Here is a 21932-nt window from a genome sequence, read left to right as displayed (position 1 = left end):
TGGCAGCAGTTAATTCATACCTATCGATAATTAATTACATTGACTGTCAATGGACTGAATGCACCAGTGAAGAGACAAGAGAGTGGCAGAATGGATATGAAAACAAGACCCTTCAATATGCTGCCTGCAAGAGACACACCTAACACACAAGACAAAAGCAAACTAAAAATCAAACCATGGAAAAAAATATACCAAGCTAAGTGCAACAATAAACAAGCAGGAGTGGCAATGCTAATCTTTGATGAAGTAAACTTTAAGACAAAAACTAACATAAGAGATAAAGGACTGTTTCATGATTAAAGGGTCAATTGAGCAAGACATAACCATAATAAATATCTATGCTCCCAATGAAAAAGCACCAAGATATATGAAGCAAACCTTACTAGATTTTAAGCAAGAAATAGATAAAACTACAATTACAGTTGGAGATTTTAATATGTCACTTTTGAAAAGGGACAGAACAACCAGAAAGAAACTTGAAAAAGTTACAGAGGAACTAAACAGCACAATCAACCAACTTGACCTCATAGATGTGTACAAAGCATTTAACCCAACAACAGCACAACATACTTTATTCTCCAGTGCACATGGAAAATTCTCCAGAATTGACCATGTGTTAGTTCACAGAGCAAGCCTCCATAAATGTACAAACATCAAAATACTACAGAGCATCTTTTCAGATCACAATGCTATAAAACTAGAAATCAACAACAAGAAGACTAAGGAAATAAAGTCGGATACATGGAAACTGAACAACACCCTGCTGAAAAGCAACTAGGTAAAAGAAGAAATTAAACATGAATTCATAAAGTTCCTAGAAGCAAATGAGATGAAAACACAGCATACCAAAATCTTTGGGACACAGAGATGCTGACAGGACAATTTATTGTGATAAACACACACATCCCAAAAGAAGAAAGAACCAAAATTAACACAACATTTCCAACAATTAGAAACTGACCAACAGAGGGAATCTACAGTCACCAAAAGAAAAGAAATAATAAAGATAAGAGCAGAAATAAATGAGATGGAAAACAGAAAAACTATAGAAAGACTCAACAGGACAAGAAGCTGGTTCTTTGGACGGATTAATTAAATTGACAAACCATTGACAAACCTAACAAAAGAAAAGAGGGAGAAGACACAAATAACTCACATTAGAAACTGCATGGGCAATGTCACAATGGAACCAAACGAAATCAAAAGGATAATAACAGAATACTATGAAGAGTGTATTCCAACAAATTCAAAAACTTAGAAGAGATGGATGCATTTTCAGAAAAACATTACCTACCAAAATTTACACAGAGTGAAGCAGAAAACTTGAACAGACCTACTACAAAAGAAGAAATTGATCAGGTCATCAAAAACTCTCAACCAAAAAAATTCTAGGCTCAGATGGCTTCACTGGTGAGTTATACCAAACATTCAGGAAAGAGCTTTCACCAATTATACTCAATTTATTCCAGAATATAGAAGAGGATGAAAAAACATCCTAATAGTTTTTATGAAGTAAGCATAACACTCATACCAAAACCAGGGAAGGACATCACTAAGAAAGAAAACTACAGACCAATATCCCTCATGAACATAGAGGCAAAAATTCTCAATAAAATCGTAGTCAACAGAATCCAGCACCACATCAAAGAAATAATACATCATGACCAAGTAGGTTTCATAAAAAGGATGCAAGGATGGTTCAACATTAAAAAAACAATCAATGTAGTCCAACACATAAATAAGAAAAAGGAAAAGAACAACATGATCATATCATTGATACAGAAAAGGCATTTGACAAAATCCTACATCCATTCCTGATAAAAACACTCAACAAAGTAGAAATTGAAGGGAAATTCCTCAACATAATCACGAGCATATATAGAAAACCAACAGCCTACATCACTCTCAATGGAGAGAAACTGAAAGCCTTCCCTCTACGAACAGGAACCAGACAAGGATGCCCTTTGTCACCACTCTTTTTCAATATTGTTTTGGAAGTATTAGCCAGAGCTATACGGCAAGATAGGGACATTAAAGGCATCCATATTGGCAAAGAGGAAATAAAACTCTCTCTATTTGCAGACGATATGATCCTATACATAGAAAACCCCAAAGACTCAGTAAAAAAGGTACTAAACATCATTGGAAGATTCAGCAAAGTGGCAGGGTATAAGATCAACATACAAAAATCAGTTGGATTCCTCTATAATAAAAATGACAGTGCTGGAAATGACATTAGGAAAGCAATACCATTTACAATAGCCTCCCAAAGGATGAAATATTTAGGAAAAAACGTAACCAGAGAAATAAAGGACCTATACAAAGAGAATTACAAAACACTACTAAAAGAGACTTACAAACGTGGAAGAACATACCATGTTCCTGGATAGGAAGACTCAACATCGTGAAAATGTCAATACTACCCAAAGCAATATACACATATAATGCAAACCCAACCCAAATTCCAGAGACATTCTTCAAAGAGATGGAAAAGACAATTACAAATTTTATATGGAAAGGAAGGAGGCCCAGGATAAGTAAAGCACTGCTCAAGAAGACGAACAAGGTTGGAAGCCTCTCAGTCCCTGATTTCAAAATCTATTACATGGCTACAGTGGTCAAAACAGCCTGGTACTGATACAATGAAAGATACATTGATCAATGGAACAGAATTGAGAATCTAGAAATTAACCCATCCACATACAGCTGTTTTTCGACAAAGCGCCTAGGTATGTTACATGGGGAGGAGATAGTCTCTTTAACAGATGGTGCTGGCAGAACTGGAAAATGATATGGAAAAGATTGAAACAAGACCTTTACTTCACACCCTATACAAAAATCAGCTCAGCATGGATTAAAGACCTAAATGTGAATCCCAAACTTATGAAAGTCATCAATGAAAAAATAGGGACAAACATAAGGGCTCTGATACCGGGAATACACAGACTACCAAACATTTTGAAAACTACACAAACAGAAGTAGACAAAATAGATGATTGGGACATACTAAAAATTAAAAACGTATGTGCATCAAAAGACTGCACCAAAAAAGTAAAAAGGGAACCCACAGAACGGGAAAAAATCTTTTACAATGACACATCAGACAAGGGACTCATTTCTAAAATATATAGGAAACTACAACACCTCTACAAGAAAAAGACAACCCAATTAGAAAATGGGCACAGGACATGAACAGACACTTCATCAAGAAGAAATCCTGGCAGCCAACAAACATATGAAGACATAGTCACGATCACTTGCCATTAGAGAGATGCAAATCAAAACAACAATGAGCTATCATCTCACACTAGCAATAACAGCAAAGATCAAAAAAGTAGAGGACACAATAAATGCTGGTGAGGAGGTGGAGAGTCTGGGACCCTTCTATATTGTTGGTGGGATTGCAGAATGGTCCAACCATTCTGGAAAGCAATATGGTGCTTCCTCAGAAGGTTGGAAATAGCAATACCTTATGATCCAGCAATTCCTCTACTTGGTATTTACCCACAAGAAAACCGAGCCATAACACGAATAGATATATGCACACCAATGTTCATAGCAGCACTATTTACAATAGCAAAAAGATGGAGAAAGCCTAAGTGCCCATCAATTGAAGAATGGATAAACAAATTGTGGTACATGCACACAATGGAATACTATGCTACCTTGAAGAACATCAAGGAAGCTGCAAGCCACTGCATAACATGGATGAACTTTGAGGACATTATGCTGAGTGTAATTAGTCAGTCACAGAAGGAGAAATACTGCATAGGACCATTATTGTAAAAGAGTAAGAAAAAGAACCCACGCTAAAAGGGGGAGAAAAGTATATATATACTGATCACCAGGATTTTGGGATGAAAGGGAGGGAGGGAGGGGAAGACAGAGCACAGGATAGGGAATAGACACAGGATAGCTTGGGGGCAGGGGGGTAATACACAAGAAAGGGGTAGGGGAATGGAAGAACAAGGCTGATGGGAGAACAGTTAGGCAGGTTCGCATGGGCTGAGGGGGACAGAGGTAAATGGTGATTTATGCACAACCTTGGAACAACAGGGCTCCGGAATACAGGGATTGAGGCATAGTTTGAAGGGGTAAAAGAAGGGAATAATGTTAAGATGCTTGGCTGTATTTTGAATCTTGGTTTCCCTTGCCTACCATTGTAATAGACATTTGAGGGGGAGAGAAAGGAATAGCCAGAAACATCACTACAGAAAACTCATAAATCCGTCTTCAGTTTACAACTGATTGGAATACCTTGAAGAGGGCTAGAAGTTGCCCAGTGAAAGAGGCTTCCTCTGAAGCCTTTACATTGCACAAGACCAGAGGTGGAATCCAGAACCCCATCCAGAACTGACTGAGGGTAGGACATTTCCACTGGTAAGGATGAGTAGACCAGCCTGGAGTGGCTAGAAGAATAAATATACTTCGTGAAAGACTGGCAGGAAAAATTAGAAACAATAACGGCAGTCTGATTGATTACTAGTAAGCTGTTCACCTGGGAGCCATCAAGGCAAGTGCGTGGGACCCCTCAGAGCAAACCCCCTTCTAAGACTGAGACTCAAGAGGAATACATGATCAGGCATGTGGTCTGGCTGGTGACCACGTTGGTCACCGATAAGGGGAGGAGGGGGAAAAAACAGCAATGAAGTTGGGATCTAATATATATATAATATTAACATTCCTGAAAGGTCCCATGATCCATATTTTGAATAGGGTCTCTCAAAAATGAGAATAAGTATGTCTTAGATGACATACAAGATTGTTCAATGATCTGTCTCTCCAGTTCTGAACTACTTACTGTTCAGGAACAATTGTATAGAAGATTGAAATGAGGATCAGACCCTTAGTAATTACCTTAGTCATAGATGGACTCCTAGTGTGGCTCTGTGGATTAATGCACCAAACTGCAAGGCCATTTGAAGTACAAGGTCTGTGGTTCAAGCTCACCAAGCGCTCCTTGGAAACCGTATCTATATAGGGTCACTATGGGTTGGAACCGACTCAACGGCACTTAACAACAACAAAGCATGGCACTGTAGGATAAGCACTGGACTGCTAACTACAAGGTTCATGTTTCAAAAAGTCATTCCTCCCAAACCCTACACAGGGCTGTTATGAGTTGGAACTGAGTCAGTGGCACTTAACAATAACAATTAAGTTAGTGTTTAAATGCCGAGTTGATTCTGACTCGTAGTACCCTGTACAGAGTTTCCAAGGAGCAACTGGTGGGTTTGAACTTCCAACCTTTGGTTAACTGTCTAATGCTTATCCTACAGCTGCTTCTCAGAAACCCTATACAGGGTCGCTATCAGATTGAACAGACTCAACAGCACTTAACGACAATATATATTTATATATGAAGTCCTGTTGTGCCACTGTGGATTAACGTACTGGACTGCAAGGTCAGTTTGTGCAAGGTTAGCTTGTCAAGCTCACCAGATGTCAGAGTTGTTATGGGTTGGAACTGACTTGGCAGCAATTAACGGCATCTATCTAAGGAGCTCTGGTAGCGTAGTGGTTACGAATTGGGCTACTAACCTCAAGGTCAGCAGTTTGAAACTACCAGCTGTTCTGTGGGAGAAAGATGAGGCTTTCTGCTCCCATAAAGATTTACAGCCTCAGAAACCCTGTGCAGGGTCACTGTGAGTTGGAATTGACTCCACAGTACTTAATGACAGCAACAATCTATATGTATGACACCTGAGAGAAATTTTTCCTGTTTCCTCTATTATATATAGAGAGAGAATTTAATATTTCAGTGGTGAGTTAAACTTTTCTTTAGAATGTAAGTTCTGTGAGAACAGTGTTCTCGGGGCGCCCAGCCCAGGGCCTACACATTACAGATAACCCATAAACTGCTAGTTAAAACGTAGGCACAGTGAGCTTGAAGGAGCGCTCTTCCCTTTGGTCCCAGCATGGAAATCCTGGTCATAGTTCTGTTTTGTATGAGAGACCGAATTCGATTTACAAGGGTGCTGGTGAGAAGGGAAGAAAGAATAGACATATGTTCTGTTTGATATAATCACCTGTGTATATTGTAGTTTGTCTGTATCCATTAGCCAAATGAGATTTCATAATTTAGGGCTGAGAGTCCCAGGGAAAATATTCGTCATCTTGTGAATAAACTTTCTTCCTCGAATATGAAAAGAGCTCTGGTAGTGTAGGGCTGCTAACCTCAAGGTCGAAGTTCAATACTACCAGCAGTTCTGCAGGAGAAAGATGAGACGTTCTGCTCCCATAAAGATTTACAGCTTCGAAAACCCTGTACAGGGTCACTATGAGTCAGAACAGACTCCACTGTACACCACTACCACTACCACCACCTCACATATGAAATTAACTGTTTGATGTATATTCTGACTTCTTTTAAAGGGCAGCCCTCTGGCTGATTCACTCCCAGCTGTCTCCATTCTCCCCTCGACCTTTGAACAGGTCTGCAAGGTTACCTGCCTCTCTGCAGATCTAACTTTTATTCTTTTGCTGCCTGTTAACAGGTGGATAGATGTTCAGTCTCTCCGTGAAATGAGATTCAGTGCCCATATAATGGCATTTTCCATAATAACTGCTGATATCGAGGAAAAGAGAGCTGCTTTTCCTAACCACCCATAAAAGAATTTAGCTTTTTATATTTCTACCTCTCCCAGAAAGTCTAATCTCCCCCCACTGAGTATGACTGACTCCAAGGTATTGAAATCTGTTCTCTAATTGTGAATTCACTGAACAAGACTTCAGTGAATGGACTTATTTTAGCTATTTTGTATGAAATAAAAAAGGAGCTGATCCTCATTTCAATCTCCTATACAATTGCTCCTGAACAGTAGTTCAGAATTGGAGAGATAGTCTGATCATTGAACAATCTGGCTTTTCAGCTAAGACGTACTTACCAAAGGTATATGTTTTGCACTTATTTCTGAGAGGCCTTATTCAAAATATAAATCATGGGACCTTTCAGGGATGTTTAATCCAACTGGAGACCTTTTAATACTAATACCTGAGTTTGGAATTGATTAGATTTGTCTTTTTCTTTCTTTCTCTTTTTCAAAAGAGTAGAACAACCAGATTAGTGTAACTTCCCCTAAAAGTCATTTTTTTATTGTTTGATTTTTGTTAGTGAGAATGAAACATCAATCTGCTCTGGTTTGCTTAGTTATTACATTGGTTGTATTGACTTTTCTGTCATTTCATAGGTTTCTCATTGCTGTCTTCTCATTGCTGTCTTCTTGTAGAGTTCATTAATAGGCTTCCACATAATTGGTGAAGGAACAAAATCCGTTTCATAGCCATTTAAAGTTACATGAAATTTTTACATGACCCTTTCCTTGGAGACGTTTTATAAAATAAACGAGCCAAGGCTGTCTGATCATCAGATGGTACTATGAGATGATACTATCTGATTGAGACAATGCACTGGACCACAAGGTCAGTTAGAACCACAGGGTCGGTGGTTCAAACCCATCATCTGCTCCTTGGAAACCCTATACAGGTTTCCTCTGGGTAGGAACCAACTCAACAATACTTAACAACAACAACTACAATTTTCACACATTATATTAAAATATACCTTTGGACATAGGTTGCTGGTCGGTGAAAGGATCAAATTGTTATTTTTATAATAGTTTTCTCAGAATCACAAGATCCAAGCATCAGCTTGGGTCTAGATTTTTAAAAAATTATTATTTTAATTTGTTTCTGCCCCTTATATCTTTTAAAATAATACTACCTTGTGGCACTAATGGGATAAAGCAATGGACTGTAAGGTCATTTTTGAACCACAAGGTTGGTGGTTCAAACTCACTAGCAGCTCCTCGGAAACCCTATGAGTCAGAACCAACTTGACAGCTCTTAACAACAACCCTTTAACTCTGTTTGGTTTGATCTCCCCAAATACAAGCCACAATCATAATGATAGGAAAAGAGGCAGACATTTCTTGCCAAAGAACCTGATGGAACATTCTTGATAGGAGGCGTCATCTAAACTGATTGTCCTGTCTTGGTTTGGGTTTAGGGTGGATGGAATATTTGGATGGTTCATTTTTAATAGTGTGCAAATACAGATTGGCTCAATTTTAGTTCAAACTGAATTGCTAGAAATGAGAAAGAGAAAAAAATAAGAATTCCTATCAAAGTTTTTGTTAAAAGGAAAACAAACATACTTGAGCCTGATTTGTGTGTTGTTTTTGTCATTTGGCAGCATCACAGGAATGCTTACTGTGTTCGGATGTGAAGAGCCAGAGATACACAAAATGCTAACTCTCCCCTTAAAGGGTTTGCAATCTAATATGAGAAAAAGTCAAAGTTGGAATCCAGTGTGCTGGCTCCTAGAATTGCATTATAAGTAGTAGACACGGTCAGTTTTGAGAAAAGGCATCTTCTCCAGCGATGGGGGCAACTACAGAAGGTTTTTGGTAGAAGTGACAACAAGGCTGAGTTCTAATGGATAGGTTAGCCAAGCATAAGATAGGAAGGACAGGCAGTTTAGGAAGAAGGAACAGTATGGGTTAAGCTGGTGAACCAAGGTCAGGGGAGCAGTGTGTAGTTCCCTTAGGTGAATTGGAAAGTTGTTGTTATTGTTAAGTGCCATTGAGTTGGTTCCAACCCATAGCGAGCCCATATAGGAATTCCAAGGAGCCGCCGGTAAACTTGAGCCGCCGACTTTGCAGTTCAAACCGACTTTGCAGTCCAGTACTTTAACCAGGACTCCAAATTGGAAAGTGGGAGACAAGAAATATAAAATGAGTCTGAAGAGAGAAGTAGAGGCTGTCTCATCGAAGGCATTCTATGAAAGCGATGTGGGGTTCTTAAAAGATTTCCAACAGGGCAATGAGCTCTGGATACACTGGATTTATCTCAGTTTTTCCAACACCTTATTTTTCCCTACCTCAGAGTACCTGGATATACTAATCCCTTTGCATGGATACCTCTCCCCCTTTTGTCTCCTAGCTAGTGTCCTTGGTATCTTTCAGCTCCTAGCTCTTACGAGAGACCTTCCCTGATCATTGTTTCTAAAGTATTCCTCCTTGAGACCCTCTACCATACAATGCTTTTTGCTTCTTTTATGTAACTTATACAATTCATTACTTTTATTTATTTATTACTGTGATTCAGGTAAAAGTTTACAGAGCAGATGAGTTTTCCATTCAACAGTTCATATACATTTTGTTTCCTGACATTGATTGTAATCCCCATGATATAACTGTACTCTTCCTACTTCCTCCCTGCGTTTCCTGTTTCCATTCATCTTTCTGTCCCTTCCTGCCTTCTGATCTTTGTCCCTGAGAAAATGCTGCCCTTTTGATTTTGCATGGTTGATTGTTCTAAGGAGTACATCTCTCCCTGGTGTTTCTTTTATTCTTCACCTAATGTTATTTGGAGTCCTGTTTTGGCACTGCAGAATAATGCACTGGATCACAAGGTTGGTTTGACCACAAGGTTGGCAGTTCAAACCCAACAGCTGTGCCTCGGAAAGTGTATACAGGCTTGCTGTGAGTCAGAACACACTCAACAGCACTTAACTGCGTAGGGTTTCTGAGGAGTGGCTGGTGGGTTTGAACTGCCAACCTTGTGGCTAGCTGTCCAGTGCTTAGCCTACAGCATCACACCAGGACTCCTTTGATAGGCCTGTCTGTAGTTTGACTGAAAGTGGCCTCAATGGTTAACTAAAGGCTATAGCCTCAGAAGGTCCATCAGTCTCTATTAGAAAAGTTGTTGTTATGTGCTGTGGAGTCGTTTCAACTCAACAGTAAGACTGGCCTTTTTTCCGATTTTGAATTCTGCTCCATATTTTTTTCCCACTCTATCCGGGCCTTCTAGTGTTATCTCAGAGTGGTCAGTAGTAGTCAGGCACCATCTAGTTCTTCTGGTGTTGGGCTTGTCAAGGCTGAGGTTCATGTGGGTCATTGGCCCTGTGGACTAACTGTTTCCATGTGCCTTAATTTTCCTCACTCTGTGCTCTGTAAGTCGGGGGAGACCAATGGTTATATCTTAGATGGCTGCTCGCAAGCCTGTAAGACCCCAGTTGCTACTCACTGGCTGTAGAATATCCTCTTTATGGATTGTGTTAGGGTTGTGGTCTTTAATGTCCCCTGAGACTATGGTCCTGAGCCCCCAGGCCCAGCATCAAATTCCCTCAAGGTGTTTTGTTATTTTTTAAATATTTGTTTCTGTTGTTTCACATGTTTATGACTATCTCTACAGTACACTGTGTCTTAGACTGGGTTCCCTAGAGAAGCAAAACCAGTGAAACTTTTATATGTATATATGGAGAGATGTTCATACAAGAAAATGGCTCTAAGAGACGATGACATGGAGAGATGGAACAGCTGGGGACTTTAGACACAGAGAGGGAGAGGGGCTGTGTGCTGACGATCGGGGGGCAGGCTTGTAGGGTATACCCTTAGGTTGTTTGATGATGCATAGAGGGGATTGTAACCATGACAATGAAATGATATACGATAGGATGAATGTAAAACTAATGTTCTCCCATGTAAACTATCACATAATTCACAACAAAACATTTTTAAAAACCCAAAACAAGCCACATCTAAATGCAGTGTCCAGGGAATCCTGGGACAGTGGGAAAAAAAGGATGTTAGAGTACTATGTAAAAAGCAAGGAAGTTTTGAATAAAATATTGTCTTAACTCATTAAAAAAAAAAAAAAAGGCTCTACACAGTTGTAGAGGTGGGAGAGTCCAAAGTCTGGGTCCGATAAACCAAGATTGGGAGGTAAGTCCCACAGGAAGTCTAGCAGGCAGAAGTCAGGCTGGTGATGGCTCTCAGGATCAACAGATAATAGACCAGGCCACTGGCTGAAGTTCAAAGAACTGGAAGTAGGAGGATAAGCCAGTTACAAGATTCAGACCCAGCAGAAAGCAAACAAGCTTTGCCTGAGTGTCTAATATATTGGAAGCAGGTCACACCACCAAGGAAACACCCTTTCAGTTGATTGGCTGCTCATAACAGAACTCATCATAGAGTTGATGACATTGTATGACATCTGATTATTATAAGGATAACTACATCTCAACTGTCAAACCACTGAGTCGAGTTGACACAAAACTTTTAACTTTTACACTCTGGATACACCCTGAAAGTAGGGACTTTATCTTGGGCTCCTAGCACAGTGCCTGGTAATGGTATGTGCTCTAGTGTACTGAATAAACAAATCAATCATCAGATTTGCCTGTTAGTGAGATGATTGGTTGCTACAGAATAGAGAGCATGTTAGAAGGGAAAGCAAGATTAATGACTGAGAATAGTTAAGAGGCTATCCCAAGAGGCTGGCGAGAAATGGCAAGAGTCTGAAACATAGTCTTGTGGAAGAGATGAAGATCTATATGAAATCAAGAAATAATAAGGAAATGGAATCACTCAGGATTAATTGGATGGGGGGGTTAACTATAAGAGGTGAGGATCAGGAATGACACCAAATCCTAGAAAGCTAGATGAATGGTGGATGGTACACTGATACAGGGAATTGAGAATAAGAACAGGTTTGGGGGAAGAAGAAGATGAGTTCAGCTTTGAGCATGTTGAATCTGAGATACCTGTGGGCTATCTAGTTAGAAATGTCCAATAAATATTTAGATTTATGGATTTGGAATCCAGAAGAGCAATCTTGGCAGAAGGTAGAGGTTTGAGAGTCATTGGCCTAGATATTCATTCCTCCACTCATTCAACAAATATTCATTTACTAACTGCTTTATCCCAGGCATTATGGAAACAGCAATGAACAAAACAAGCATTTTTTTTTTTCTAATTTTCATAAATAGTACAGTCTAGACTGCTAGCTGATGTCATGGAATAGACTAAATAACTTAGGGAACAAAATAGAGCGGTAACAGAAATGAGTGCAGATCCTGGAGACCACTGCCATTTAAGAGGGCGGCAAAGGAAAAGGAGCAATTCTGAAGAGTGATAGTCTGAATGGATGAAAGCTGGTGTTTTCTCTTTCTCAGATCCTTGGACCAAACAAAACTTAGCTTCAAAAATATTTTGTTTCTTATTTTTGTGGCAGAATCAAAGTGCATGTATTCGCATTGACTCTGTACAGGAATTTGTGTTAAGTTGCCCTTAAAAATAAGGAAATTTCAAAGATTGGAACTGAAACAAGCATCAACCCGCAAGCAATTGTCACAGATAGCGAAGAGCAAGAGCTGAAGATCAACCCAGATTTCACTATTCAACTAAGACTTAACTTGCTATTGTTGTATATGTTTTAAGGCAGAGTTAATTTTGTGGACATTTGTGGTTGGATTTCTTTGTTATGGTCTATGAGAGAAATGCTGTGTAAATGGTGTTGCAGTAGAAGATGCTATCTATGGTCTGTTTGGCCAAGACCACACTAAAGAATCTTAAAGGAGTTTTTATTTTATTTCACTTTTTTACTTCTCAGCTTTCTTAATCCAAGAGAAAAGACCACAGGCATGCCTACCAAATCAACGTCAATGAAATACCTGATTGTTTTGAGAAGTGAAATTTCCTAAGCAATTCTTCAAATGAAGTTTTGCCATTTTATTTTTAAAAAACAATTTGTGGTTATTGCATAGCTTAACAAGCTTTTTATCTAAAGGTCATAGACAAGTGAGCTGAACTGAAGATTGTCTTTTACATTTCAGTAAAAATCATTCTTATGCAAAAGTCCATTGTAACCAAAAGAAAATAATAATGTGTATGGGTTCATTTATAATCCTCCCAAAGATGGTAATTTGTGTATGTTTTATGTGTATGACATTTAACAAGTGTACTGGTGAACACACACGTCACCATGGTGGTAGTGGTTATGTGCCGTGGAGTCGGTTCCGAGTCATAGCTGCCCTGTACAGGGAGCAGAAAGCCTCATCTTTCTCCCATGGAACAGCTGGTAGTTTCAAACTGCTGACCTTGAGGTGTGCAGCCCGATTCCTAACCACTATGCTACCAAAGCTCGTCACCATAGCTAAACTTAATTCTTTCAGTAATAGGTAAAATCTAGCTTTCATCAATAATATAAATTTGATTTGTAGTGTGGTGCTGTAAAATAAGCACTGGACCTCAAGGTCAGTTTGAACAGCAAGACCAGTGGTTCAAACTCACCAGGTGCTCCTTGGAAACCCTATACAGGGTCCCTATGAGTTGGAACCAACTCGATGGCACTTCACAACAATGTATATACATTACTTTCACATACTTTAGTCATTATTCTCATGCACTTTGGATGTGTAATCAGTGTAATCAGGAGGGACCAGTCCCTAGAGAAGAGAGTCAGTGAAAACGAAGTGCCACCCCCCCCCCAATGAGATGAATTGACACAGTGGTTTTAACAATGGGTTTAGATATGGAGACAACTATGAGGATTGTGGGGGACCTTACCTCATTCTGTGTTGTATTTTAGGTTGCTATAGGTTGGAATAAGGAGCTCTGGTAGCATAGTGGTTACAAGTCTGCTGTGAACTGCAAGGTCAGCAGTTCAAAACTACCAGCTGTTCCATGGGAGAAAGATGAGGCTTTCTGCTCCCGTAGATTTACAGCCTCGGAAAACCTGTACAGGGTCGCTATGATTCAGAACCGATTCCACGTTACATAACCAACCAACCAATAGGTCGGAATGGAAAGGACTCAAAAGTGTACCTAACAACAGCAATAAGTAAGAAATAATAGACTAGTCTATTTTTTAATGTTTTATTTCTTCACAGAAGTTATTTCAAAAATCCTTTCAGCCAGTACCTTTTCCTTTTGACTGGATTTTAAAGCAGGTGATAAAGTTGACCCTAAAACAGATCTCTCAACTATAATCTACCTAGGAGAGACTTGTTGTTGAAATGGTGCCAAGTCAGTTCCAACTCATAGCAGCCTTGTATAGGGTTTCCAAGGAACGGCACATCAGAAAATTTTAGACACAGAGAAACTACATTACTGATTATGGATTTCTTACCATGTATACACCTCGTTTCTTTTCTCGTTAAAATGCTGTCAAGTCGGTTCAGACTTGTTGTTGTTGTTAAGTGCCATAGAGTCGGTTTCAACCCATAGCGACCCTGTATAGGGTTTCCAAGGAGCAGTTGGTGAGGTTGAACCACCGACCTTTTGGTTCAAACGACTTTGCTGTCCAGTGCATTACCCCACAGCACCACACCAGGAGTCCATGATGACCCTGTATTAAGGTTTCCAAGGAGCAGCCTGCGGCTTTGAACTGTCAACATTGTGGTTGGGGTCTCAGTGCTTGTTCTAAAGTGCCACAACAGGACGCTATACTGTAAAATTAAACGAGTAATTGCTGATATAATAACAGATTGTTGTGGTTGTTGTTAAGTGCTGTTGAGTCAGTTCTGACTCAAAGCTACCTTGTATAAGATTTCCAAGGAGCAGCTGGTGAACTTGAACTGTCCACCTTGCGGTCCAAACCGACCTTGCAGTCTAGCGCATTAATCCACAGTGCCACACCAGAATTCCTGGTGTAATAAATCTGTTTTGGAAGAAGTGCAGCCAGAGTGCTCCTTGGAGGCCAAGATGGCTAAGCTTCGTCTCTCATACTTTGGACATATTGTCCGGAGGAAACAGTCGCTGGAGAAGGATATCATGCTGGGTAAGGTGGGAGGGTCAGAGAAAAAGAGGAAGACCCAGGTGGCATCATTGATGGCGTCAAGTGTGGCAGCGGTAGTGAGGTTGGCCCAGGATCGGACAGTGTTTCGTTCTGCTGTGCATGGGGTCTCTATGAGTCGGTTCCGACTCGATGGCACCTGACAACAACAACAACAACAAAAGAAATTAGTTATCTTCAGCAAACATGAATCTACTACAAAATTCAAAGCAGAAGCAATTTAAAAATAAATTATTATCTTAAAAAATAAAAAGGAATCAACTAACACATACACATACACACATAAACTATTCTCTAAACATCTGAATTTTTACTTGTGTTCAGAAGTGTTTGTTTTTATGTTTCAAAGGTTGGGGCTTGCTTTTCCCTTTAGGCTTTTAAAAGATCCTCCCCCGCTGTAGAGCCTCCAGCAATATCTTCAAATCTTATTTGACTTAAATGAGTGGAGAGCTAATCCTGATCTGATGTTTCTTTAGAATATGTTTTAAAAAGGACTATGGTACTTGGCTATCCTGGCTAACTCTTAGGTACACTGTTTTCATAGTAATTGTTAAGGTCTCAGAGGTCACCTAAGGTAACTGGTTATTTTAAATGGTCTTTGTTTCAGATTTCCTGTGGTATTAAAAAAAAAAAAAAAATCAAAACTCACCCAGTGGTTGTATTGGATCTCTCTACCCTCTCCAGGTTCAAATCCCAAATCCATCTACATAACTGAACTGATTGAGGGGCACTGGTGCCCTCCCACATAACTTCCAGCAGACATCAAGGGTTTTTGTTTTGTTTTGTTTTTAAATAAATCATAGTGAGACTAAAATTTAGAGTTCTGTTATCAAATGTCTTGTATTCATGACACTTTGTTTTCTGGTGTTTTTGTTTCTCCAGGACATTTGGGCTTCCAGGACAGTTTTGTCACATCAGGTGTCTTTAGTGTGACTGAGCTAGTAAGAGTGTCACAGAGTAAGTATAATTTTGCTTTGATTGGTACTGATTTGCCCTGGGTTTGTGTTTATTGTGGGCCTCCGTCTCTTCGAGACATAAGTAACTCTCAGAATCCCCCTTTCATTCACTCATTGGAAGAATTTTGCCATGTAGTTTGCTTGTCAACCAGGAATTTAAATCAGAAAAACGTAAATATAATTTTAATGTGAAGTGTAAGGAGAGAACTGAAATCCTGAGCATTTTACATAGTCCCTAGTTTATAGTGTGAACTTGGTTACCAAAAAAAAAAATTCTGAGGCGTCTCTGATTTGTAAGATATTCTGCATTGTTAAAAGAGTTTGCTTTTGACCTTTAAAGAATGTTAATACCCTCAGTGTGAGTGACATAGTACAGCAGGATCATTACTGGCTTGTCAATACTCACTAACAACAGTGAATTAAGAGTACCTGTCACCACCCTGCTCCATTGATCAAAGCGTCATTGATTGTATTTTAGCTATGACGTAATCCAGACTGTCCAAGGAGCAGATAGAGGAATCGGTCTCATTCCTTCTCTCTGTCCCTCTCCCTGCCTCTCTCTGTCTCACTCACACACATGTAGTCCCTCAAGATCATCTCTTTGTTTTATTTAAAAGCATACCTGTAGTAATCATGATGCTCTTTTGTCCCAATAAAAAGATAGAAAAATAACTGTCAGGTATTAAACTTTTACTTTCTACTCCCCACCTACTTGACAACACCTCTTGTAGTTGAATTCATCTTAAAATTGGTCTCAAGGTACATCAAATTCTTTTTGGAATCAGGTGGAAATAAATATTTATTTTTAATATTTAATAATAAAAATAAGTAAAGTGTTTTCATTGCAAGTTTGTACTCCCCCATTCACTATATTACAGGATTGTAAGATTGACCCAGTAAACCAGTCAGTCCCGTGACAAGATGTCAGGTCAGGCAAGCTAAGCCATAGTCACTGATTCCTCCAGCTTTTATTTCAGTCATTCATAGGCTACGAGACTGCTAAGAGAGCAGCTAACAGGAATTTGAAGGTAAAGAGATGGCTAGAAAAAGAATCTAACGGCCAGTGAGCATTTACAATCTCCCAGCCACTGTGCTAGACTTTCAGGCATGTTGCATAAAGCATTATTTGTAATAAACTTGTCAGATCAGAAATTGCAGGTGTACATCATTTAATGTCCATTAGGACCACATCCAACCATGTAGATGCCAGTGTTCCCACAAGGTTTTCTGTTTGTTTGTTTTAAGGTAAAGCAGTTCCCTTAGTTTGGGACTATAGGATGAGCACTGGACTGCAAGTTTGGTTTGAACCCAAAGGCTGATGGTTCAAACTCATCAGCCACTCCTCAGAAACTTTATAACGGTCACTATGAGTCGGAACTGACTTGACAGGACTTAACAATAACAACAGTGGTTTTAAAAGGCTCCCTAGTAGCACTGTGGGTTAGGCATTGGATTGCTAACTGCAAGGTCAGTGGCTCAAAGCTACCAGCTGCTCTATCAGAGAAAGTTGAGGTCGTCTTTTCCTATAAAAATTTGCAGTCTCAGAAACCTAATATAGGGTTGCTGTAAGTTGTAATTGACTCCATGGGAGGATTCTTTTGTTTGGTTTTGGTTTAATGGTTTTAAGGACCCCAAACTTCAGAGTAAATAAGCAGTGGTATTCCAGGGAGCATCCCCGTCCCTACGGTACCTCCTCTTGCATCCCTTCCTTCCCCTTGTCCTCGCTCCATTCACCTGCCCAGGATCCACGCAGCCTTTGATCCTCAGCCCAGGGCAGGACCTGCTGCAGTGCTTCTGCATCTCCCTGCCACACAAGCTGGTGGCACTTGTCCCTAGTGCCAGCACACCCAGTTCCAAGGGGCCACCTCTTCAGGCCCCCATCATATGGCCCCTCTACCCATGCTACCCTGCAATGGGATGTGCTCAAAGTCCCAGCACAGCTGAGATCACGGTCCCTGCGTGGTCCAACTATACACCCAGCAAGACCAGCTTCCTGTTTCCAATGGTTATAGATCTCAGACTTTGTCTGGAAGACTCCCATAAGGTTTTAATAAAATAAGCTTTATGGGGATTTAACTATGGCTTGTGTCGAGACTGCCTTTATATAATATGGTGTTTGCACAGTATCCAAATCTCATAACGTCCTATTTCACAGAACTTATCGTGGGCATTAAGCAATGCATCATTTACAGATGAGTTAAATTGAAGAGCTGTGTAAGTGGGTTATCTAACGTCAAATCGTGGGTAAATGTTTGAGCTAAGTCTGTATGATGCTAGAATCCATACTGGCCTGAGAGAATCTGAAGAACTATGCATGCATCAAGAGAATAGACAGGGAAATTAGCAGGAAGGTTACTATGGGTGTTAGGTTCTGGCAGTGCTGGCTAATGCTGAGGTGTTGCACTGTGGGGGATTTGGAACCCTAATGAGTAACAGACACATTAGGAGCAACAAGGTGTGATTTGGAATGGAGAAGTAACTAGCAGATCGCTAAAGTGTGCTAAAAGTTCCAGTTGTCATCAAATCGACTCCCAACTTATGGCAAACCCATATGTGTTTGAGTAGAACTGTGTTCAGTGGGATTTTCTATGGTTGATTGTTCAGAAGTAAATCATGAAGTCTTTATTCTGAGTCATCTCTGAGTGTACTGAAACCTCCAACGTCCCCGTTAGCATCTGAGTGTGTTAACCAATTGTACCATCCAAGGACTTCGTGATTGAAGTATCAACCAGTTAAGTCAACTCTAGATTTGTTATCTGAGAGGCTGTATACCTCTCTAGCTATAGATGAGTCAGCCATTGACATAGAAATATATTTATGCCTTGTTATTATTTATTAGAGACTTGGTGTGGCGCTGTAAGATAAACACTGAACCGCAAAATCAGTTTCAAAGGCAAGGTGTACAGTTCAAACCCACCAGCTGCTCCTTGGAAACCCTGTAAGGGGTCGCTATGAGTCGGAACAGATTCGATGGCATTTAACAACAACAACATTATTATTAATAATAATAATAAGCTTTTTAAGGCTTTTGAAAGTGGTCTGTGACTTCCATGGTTCTCATAATAATAATGGTGGTGGTGATATGTCCTGGAGTCAGTTCTGAATCATAGTGACCTGGCATAGGGTTTCTGGGGCTGTAAATCTTTATGGGAGCTAAAAGTCTCTTCTTTCTCACATGGAAAGGTGGGCTGTTTTGAACTTCAGACCCTGAGGTTAGCAGTCTGACTCATAACGACAATACTACCAGAGCTCCTCCATAGTAATAATAGTAGTAGTATGTCGAGTTAGTATCAAAGTATACTTGTCACAATTTGGTGATCAGGGAAATACATTCCTCAGTGGGATCTCTAAATGGGGTTAGAAAGTGAAAGGAGGTGGAGGGGTCCTTTGAACTCTAAGACTGGAACTCTCATGCTCTTTTTCTACCCTGGCTCCTTCAGTGCTTACATCCACCCTTCATTATCACCTGTAGTCTCCAAGCCAGGGGCTTCTCTGAGGTGGTTCACACTGATTAGAACCGTCTCCAGCATCTCGCCCTCCTTCTTCCACTTTCTGTGTCTCTCCTTAAGGCCTGTATGCCAGGGCTCATCAAATCCAAGCTTAACTAGCCCTCCCTTCACTCTAAGATAGCATGGCTGCCAAGTGAATTCAAAACCTGCCTTCCAGACTGCCCCAGGCCCTGGCGTACCAGGGATTGAATTTGCAGAGGGAGATGGTTCTGCTTCCTGTCCCTGTTTAGGGGGCTGTGCAGCGGATGCCTGGCATCATGACCACGCTTCGGCTTTTGAATGCTTTCTGATTCTGCACACTGCTGTGTAATCACTCTAGGGCTCACTCACACATGGCCTCCTGCTGACTGAAACTGTTAGGCAGGAGTGGGACTGGGCTGTATCAGCTAAATCATGGCTTCAGGCCAAACTGGTCCACTGCAATCCAGAGCCTCCTCCCTCTTGCAGATCCTTATTCCAGGTTTGTCAATTTGGCATTGGCCTCTGGGATGAGGATCCTCCAGCTTTGGTTTCTGAAAGACCTAACATTTAGAGTAGCCACTTAGAGGGCGCAGTTGGAGTCCTTAACCATTCCTTATAGTGTTGCCTCCTCCCACAGGCTGGAAAAGCTGAGTCCATTTTAAAGTTGTGGCAGACATTTTTTTTTTCAACTCACTTTGTACTTTCAGGGTCAAACCCAGGGTTCTTTTGTTTGTTTGTTTGTTTTTATCGTGAATTGAGTGACAGTTTACAGAGCAGATCAGCAGTTTGTTTTACATTCAACAAATCATATACTTTGTTTCATTACAATGACTATAATCCCATCTGTGTACCATAAATTAACAATATTTCTCTATATTCATTTTAGCTCTTTAAAAAAAACAAAAAACATTCAGGCATATTTAATAATTTAAACCACCAAAGGGCACATTCTACAAGTCTGCCTCCTGGTCACCAGCTCTCAGTCCCTCTCTTTCCATGAATCTAGAGTCCTCAGCTGCACCCTCTCTCCATGTCTCCATCTTTGGTGTCTCTGCTTATCTGGATAAGGTCCCACATTCTGCTTGTGCTCTTCTTCCTTGATGGTCCTAGGGTCCTCTCTTTCTGAACTATAAGGTTAACTACTCCCCTGTTTTTGTTACAAAACTTCTACCTTTACAGTTGTGACAGTCGCAATTAGTCATGATAACAGTTACTTACTAATGAATCGTAAGACTCTTATCCCTATCTCTTTTCACTAGACACATCTAGACAAGATGAGAATTATTTAGTGGGGACTCTATCTTCTGCCACACACTCTTAAACTAAACTCCTTCTTGAAAACTTGTAAGCCAGTCACTTAGTGCCTTTATTGCCCCCTCATTTTAGGTAGCCAGTGTCTAAATTGCCTGTCCCTATCTACCCTGTAGACAGAGGGGATAGCATTGATACTTGATGTGACGACTCCTTCCCTCTCTGTTGGTATTGCGAGCTACTACATCAATGAGTATAGGTCAAGTTCATCAAATTGTAGCAATTTACCCTTGTTTTGTTTGTCAATTTTTTTTTTTATCTTCCTCTAGTCGAGTTCTGATAATCAAGCCATCAAGGCTAGGTCAAATGGGTACTATCTGCAAGTTGGGTTTGTTCTTGTGCATCTCTTCTCATTTCATATCAGCTGGAAGCTTCACTCTCAGCTCTAGCCCTCCATGGCTATGTCCTTGTCCATGGGCTCATGTGACCAAGCTCTCACCACACTTTGGACCAACCAGCCCTTCCTCTTCTCTCTCTCATCTCCAGGTCAATGGGAGTTAATGGTCCATAATTGAACTCAGCCCATTTCTTCATTGCTATCTTTACCCCTTTTCTACTCACCAGTAGACCAATGTGGTCACCAGCAAGCTTACATTCCTGCTCATGTGTTCCCTTTGAGTTTCAGTCTTAGAGGGGTGTTTGTCCTGAAGGAACTTGATTGCTTGCCTTGAGCGCTTCCCGGCAAACAACTTGCTTATTCTTGTAGTAGCCAGTCATGCTGACATTTTTGTTTTGGCTTTTTCCTGATTACTTTTCTTTGAAGATGTATCTTCTGTTGCTCTAGCTGTTCCAAGATGGTCTGCTCATCCTTTCTAGTGGGAATGCCCCACCTCAGAAGTGTGCAGTGGACACTTTTTATAGATGAGTAGGGCTGGAATGTATTCTGCATCCTTGAAACTGAAATAAACCAAATGGTACATAAGTTGGTTAAATCCATGATGTTAGAAGCATGATGCAATAAAACAAAAAAATTATCATCATTGGCATTTATATTAAGCATGCACCATATACTCGGCACTGTGCAAGGCACTTTGTAAATACTATCTCATTTAATCCTCTCATGGTTTATGTTATGGTTTGTTTTACAAAGCAAGGAGACCATGAGCCAAAAAGAGGTGAAGAAACTTGCTCTTTTTACTTTACTATACTCAATGAGCAGACTGAAGATATTTGCTGACCTCTTCTAGAGCTGTGCTATAGGACTAAACAGAATTTTTTAGTCTGTTCTTTTAATGATTCTTTTAATGTTCTTTTAGACAGAAAAGGAGTCTGTTCTTTTAATGACTAATTGCTTCTTGTTAGAATTGATGAAGTTTAAGCATATCAGTTGTGGCATAATTTTTGTGCTGTTGTTGTTTGTTTTTATAAGTTAAAATAATTCTCACATAAACCAGTAAAATAATTTTTCCCTAGCTTCAATTTCTTAAAATTCTTCCACTGTGTTATAAGTACCGTTGTAACCTCTGCTCTCTCCCAGCCCCGTCGGTTTTCCCCAATTCCACCTAATTAATACCACATGTAAGTCCTGGTGTGGCACTGTAGGACAAGTACTGAACTGTGAACTGCAAAGTCTGCAGTTCAAACCCACCAGTCGCCCCTCAGAAACCCTACACAG

General features: G+C 40.2%; 1 protein-coding gene across 2 annotated transcripts in view; it reads left to right on the top strand.

The window, feature by feature from the left end:
• The window catches only part of NFIA (nuclear factor I/A), a 505904-nt gene that overhangs the window by 319996 nt on the left and 163976 nt on the right, over positions 1–21932 (top strand). For both annotated transcript variants that reach the window (XM_006862482.1, XM_006862483.1), the window contains exon 4: positions 15463–15537. In XM_006862482.1, the coding sequence (XP_006862544.1) occupies positions 15463–15537 (75 nt within the window). The remainder of the gene's footprint in view (positions 1–15462; positions 15538–21932) is intronic.

The sequence above is a fragment of the Chrysochloris asiatica genome, unplaced genomic scaffold (assembly GCF_000296735.1).
Source record: "Chrysochloris asiatica unplaced genomic scaffold, ChrAsi1.0 scaffold00048, whole genome shotgun sequence".
NCBI classification, from domain to species: Eukaryota; Metazoa; Chordata; class Mammalia; order Afrosoricida; family Chrysochloridae; genus Chrysochloris; species Chrysochloris asiatica.
The sequence above is the reverse complement of the archived record's forward strand: the minus strand, read 5'-3'. Positions and strand labels throughout refer to the sequence as shown.